General features: G+C 32.9%; 1 protein-coding gene across 1 annotated transcript in view; it reads right to left on the bottom strand.

Annotated features, from left to right (window-relative positions):
- Positions 1-6,000, bottom strand: part of GLI3 (GLI family zinc finger 3) — a gene marked incomplete at its 5' end in the record, with an annotated part of 336,414 nt that overhangs the window by 118,164 nt on the left and 212,250 nt on the right. The window contains one exon of the mRNA XM_081343170.1: positions 3,325-3,518. Coding sequence (XP_081199296.1) covers positions 3,325-3,518 — 194 coding nt within the window. The remainder of the gene's footprint in view (positions 1-3,324; positions 3,519-6,000) is intronic.

The following is a 6,000-nucleotide window of genomic DNA, read 5'->3' as shown; positions in this document are numbered from 1 at the left end:
CAAACTTTTGTAAGGGATGAGAGAACAAATCAGAAGTGTTCTAGGGGTGCGGGGTATAGAAAAGGTTGGGAGCCAGTGGCTTAGATGATATATTAAAGGTGAAAAGAATTATGAAGTGATTCAACTTGGTTTGATTTTTTTTACATCTCAAAGGTTACTACTGTATATTCTAAAAATCTGTTCCTGGACAACAGTGAAAGGGCAAGTCCTTATCAGTTTTTTAAATGGCTCATTTTTATTTACATAATTTCTAATCTGCAATCCCACTAGGGCTAGAAATTTTTAAAACTAATATCTACTAATTTAGTAGCAAATTTTAAATAATGATAAAAGGTCCTAAGATTCAGAAGCAATTCTTAGTGAACTTATACATCTTCTATGACCACAGTGTTGGTACTTACAATCCCCCCATTCCACAGAAACATATGTATAACTGTCAAGGCACTTGGCCTTAATTGATGAACAAATATGTATGGTGCAAGCACTTCATCAGGTATCCAAGTTCTAAGATACATATAACTACTTATAGCTTATACATATGGCAAATATGTAACATTGATTAAACAATTTTTAACACTAGCTAGTAAGCAAAATAAAAACCCCATCTTATCTATTTTTGAATGTGAATCAAGTATATTTAATGGGTTTCAGCATAAAATGTACCTTTTACCATTACACTAATATTGTACATTATCAATAAAATGGTAAGGAAACCAACTGGGGCTAAAATTATGATAGGAATTATTGATTTTGAAACTTTGTAGTATTTGACACTAACAATGTTTTACAGATGTACCTAAAAATACCTCCTAAGCTTACAGACATAAAAGTATAAATTAACATTATCTTAAAAGATTCAAAATTAAGTTTGGGATATCTGCAAAGGTATGCAAGGAGAATGTTAAAATATGCAAGTGGTCTTATGCTGAAAGAAACTTCAGTTGTAAAGAGGATGGACTTCACTTTTAGTTAACATAACTACACTATCAGGAATAAAGAGGTAAGGAGCTAGTTTTACTACAAAGTTTGTACACATATCATTGTAATAAGAATTGATTTCTGAAGCTCTAAAACACTGAGCTGCTTCATACAATCATTTGAGGCTCCATAAAATGATTGATCATCTTATTCTTTTTTCCTGTTCTGTAATTCATGTGCTGCAGCATGACAATCCTGATTTTTATTAGACTTTTATTATTCTATTGTTAAGCAGAAATTGGGTAATTCTGGCTTAAACTTAAAGGTTTATTTTTAAGGTGTGAACTGACTTTCAAATTTAGATGTGCACAGTTAACACTGTCTCCTTTCAGTGACCTTACCCCCTCACAGAGCTCAGTTTGCATCTTAATCAATCACTGAATTTGCAGATGATGGTTGTGACAAAAAGCGCATCTCCACAATTAATATGCACCAACTGTGTCTCTTCCACTGATTTATTTGTAGTTATTCATGCTTTGGTTACACCTTTGGTTACAACATTCTTTGCATGGGGAGAATTGTACAAACTGCAATTTAAAAAAAACAACACAGCAACCAGGTTGCTGACAAATACAAGATGAAAGGATCACATGATGTTGATATTACAAATCTTCACTCTCTATTAGATAGCCTTGTTTGTGTATGTGTGCATGTGCATGCTACATTCAGATCATTCTTTTTTTTATTAGCTGCCTGGACTAGTTCTTAAAGGATTTTTTTTGCAGGCTTTCAAAATGGCTTGCTATTGCCTCCTTTCAAGGGCTGAAAGAAAAAGTGACTGGTCCAGAGTCACTTAGGAGGCTTTGTGGCCAAGGCAGGACTAGAACTCAGCATCTCCTGATTTCTATCCTGATACCTTAACCCATACACCAGGCTGGTTCTTTTTGTCTGTATTCCAGTATTTTTATCATATTTTGAACAGGCTTTCACAGTATTCTAAACATATAACATCCAGAATCTGACATGTTTATGACTCCATTTTTAAAATTATTATTATAGCCCACCCCATTTAATGACTACCCCAATTATTGACCATTCACAAATATGATAATAATAAATGGTAATCAAAAATAACTTTTCTGGTAAAGGTGCACATTTATAAACAAACTTCTAGTGCCTGACAACAGAAGCCTTCCGTATGAAACTGATTAAGGTCTGGTCAGTTTCAGACATCATTCAAGAAATGGGAGGGCTCTAATAAATTAATTAAGGTCACAGAACTGAATTTGTTAACTTTCAGTTAGCACTTTTTAGACATGTGCACCAGAGAAAAACAGAATAGGTGGTACTGATAGAATAGAACATTTTTATTTTTATTGTGTAGCTCACAACAAAATTAATAACAAGAGGATCTCTAACTTTACAGCAAGGACAATTATAATTAGAGCTTTGGTAGTACAGTGGATAAAGTTCAGTATTGCAGACAAACTGCACACATCCTGCAGTTTGATCCTGACAAGGCTCAAGGTTGAATCAGCTTTCCACCCTTCTGAGATTGGTAAAATGAGGACCCAGATTGTTGGGGGCAACTACAACTGCACTGTAAACCATCCAGAGAGTGTTGTAAAGTGCTGTGGAGGGGTATATAAGCCTAAATGCTATTGCTAATTGGGCTAGGATTGAATCATGTGGAGAAAAGCCCACTACTAATGTATCTTCCATTTTTGTATTGAATCAATGAATGGGATAACTATATATGCAGGTATTCAAAAGCCATCTTTCTTCTTCTTGCACCAAACACACAAACACCCATTTCAGGAATTTCTACAACTATAATCATCAATACTGCAGAAAAGGACCTTGTTTAGCAAATCTGATAAATTTGTTATCACATTTACTGGTTTCACTGTTATCTAGAAGGATTAAATTAATTTATTTCTTCATGGATAACAATAGTGTTTTAGTTCCCTAAATTTCTTCTTACATCACCTTTCCAAAACAATTCAACTTGAGAAAAATTCTATTTTTTTCAAATTATCAAAGTACTATAGAAAATAGATATTATTTGTCATTTCTTATCGCAGTGTGCCATAAAACAGACTTGTCTTGGTATACTCAAGAATTTATCCTTATATTTATAATTTGACCTGAGCAGGATGAAAGGCATATATTTTTGTTTACTTCTATTTTAAAAATAACCAAAATGTAATGTATAAATGACTGACCTTAAGATAATAAAATACTAAAACAATTATGATGTAATAGTTATGTAATAAATCTGTGATTGAAATGAATGCTTTCAAAAAATTAATGCAACTATCAAATCACATCAATCTGTATTACCATCATAGACTAGCATACACTACACAACTACAACAGCAAACAGGAAACCAGATTTTAACTCACCATCTGTAGGGCTTAGTCCCCGAGCAGCTGAGATCATGGAGAGAGAAGGGCTGCTGTGCAATGATCGGATATAATCCATGTAAGGATTAATGTATGGATGAGGTGCGCTAAAAGGAGATTCTGATGCTGTAGCAGGATTTCTGTGAGAAGATATTCTGATGAATGGTAAGTCTGAATATGCTGGAGCAGAAGGCCTATAAGAGAAAAGGATAAAATGGGAAATTTACTTGCCTTTTTAGGTAAATATAGCTTCCCTACTTTAAAGTTCTATCTATAATTATAATCAAATGGTTAAAAAATAGAACACCATTAATTTTATGTGAACCCACTCCCATTTGTGCAATGGAATATCTCTGTGTTCTCCACCTTTTCAATGCACCCTGAAAATCTATTCAAAGCAGATCTGGAGGACATACAGAGACTGAGGCAAGATTAAAAATCAAAGAACACTAGTACATTCTAGACAAGGAGCACAACTGACTTTAGTCCAGGTCCATGTACAAATATTTTGTCTCGTTTAGAATCAGATCAAAATTAAGCTACTTGAACTGAATGCTTGTTGAAATAACTGAAATAATTTTCAAATTAAGAGTCAAATCAACTATTTTTTAAAATATTAATCAATATTATGTTTACTTTCAGGCTTGAACATACAAATGATCTTGGTGAAAGGGCGAAAGTAGAATGAAATTTAGTGTGTTGTACAACTCCATTCTCGTGCTTTGGAAAAAACCTGGCAAGAGGAATGTGTTCCACATCTCTACTTTCTACTGAATTTAGTCTATATCCCCAAAGATAGTTATTCCAACTCTCTACAACATGCAATTATATTTAATATTATGAATTAATGGCCATAAAGGCTACCTCATGATTCCACATTCTGAATGTTGAATATTCCTGCCATACAGTTAATTACATTACTAATAATGTTATGTTAAAGTTTTAGTTCATTTACATCAATTTCTCAAAAGAAAACTAACTACAGTTTTCATTTCCCCCCAAAATCTCCTATTTCATTTCCATACTTATATTCTCAAAATCTCCTGTTTCACTATTCTCAAATTCTTATTTTTCCTTTTATTAACTACTAGTTCTGGACATTGTATTTTAGTATATGCCAAAAAATGATATATTTCTTACAGACTGATGAGTGAAAGCAGAACTGAATCTGAAGAATCATAAACAGAAATTTTCTTGGTTGCATAAACTATATCTGATAAGAGAAAGAATAAGGAATATATAGCGGTATACATATACATCATTTTGTCAGGGATTCTTTGTCAGTAATAGCTCACTTGAATTTCTTGTAGTTTCTTGTTTGCATCATCCGTCTTGGTACTTGGCCTTCAGTTAGCTTGTTTGTCAACTATTTTCTTTTTTTTTTTCAAAAACAGAATCTTTGTGTCCAAAATATTTATGTTTTAGCTCATTATTATTAATAGTTTAGTTTTATTTAATATTGAATAATTTCTTCTACTTGCCCTCCAAGGTATGTTCAACAATTTCTCTGCAATCAAAACCAAAGGCATTAATTTTTCTTCACTATGATTTTCTGGCAATCTCTTATCATCTCCAGTTTTTCTGGATTGGTTTGGCACTGCACAAAATTTAAAGTTTTTGTTTGTTTCAGTACTGAGTAGTAGATCAGCTTTTGCACCTGGCACAATGAATTCTTTAAGCACTGTTTACTTCCAGTCATCTAAATAGCCACATCTGTCTATTTGAGGTAAACTGCTTCTTCCAGGAATTTTAATTCCAATCTTTATTTCTTCTACATTTCTTCATTTCTCATGATATATTTTCATAGAAATTAGAATCTATGTAGAATCAAATATGGAGCAAAATTAGTTGTTCTGTATCCATTCTCTCTTTTTTTTATCCCAGTCATCCTAAATATTTTTCTACAAGCCTGAGCTGTGTAGACCAGAACAAATTGTGAGTATCCTAAAGACATGGCTATATGCTTTTAAAGGAAATCCATGATTTGCTGTGGTTTAATCAGTCAAAAGTGTTAGTATAATGAATTAAAAAAAATTAGACATATTTTTGGAACTCCCTGCCTTATCAATCAAATGTTAGTGATTAGATTTGGGGTGGAAACAAAATGAGTGTTCTGAATTTAACTAAAACTGGCAAGAAAACACTCTCAGCCCTGTCCTCTGCCTCTGTATATCAGAGATCAATCAAATAAATGCTTCAACAAGAAAAATGTAAACTTTCAGAAGGAGATGCAAGCAACATTATAAGCAATCCAAGAGGCAATTTCCTCTCACAAAGAAGATACAAGGAAAAATCATGAGGAGACAAAAGACAACTTTGATAAAATAAATAAAAAAATCCATAACATAACATAAACTCTCAATTAGAAAGCTTTAGACAGATGGTTACAAAGAATGAACAAAGAATTCAGAAAATAGAAGACAAGTCAATAGAGACTGATCAAAAGATGGATGAAATAAAAGATGAAAAACAGAGGCTGATGCAGGCAAATAGAGAATTGGAAGATATAATGACAGTTTTGGAAATGGAAAAGGCATCTTACTTCTTAAGATTTCAAAACATAATGGAGAATAAACAAGAGGACCTTGCAGACTTGATGATGGAGCTATTGGCAGAAGCACTGGAAATCGGGAAACAGGAAATAGAAGGAGAGATAAATCCAATATTTCAAGTCAA

This window comes from Vipera berus, assembly GCF_964194415.1.
Source record: "Vipera berus genome assembly, chromosome: Z".
Taxonomy (NCBI): domain Eukaryota; kingdom Metazoa; phylum Chordata; class Lepidosauria; order Squamata; family Viperidae; genus Vipera; species Vipera berus.
The sequence above is the reverse complement of the archived record's forward strand: the minus strand, read 5'-3'. Positions and strand labels throughout refer to the sequence as shown.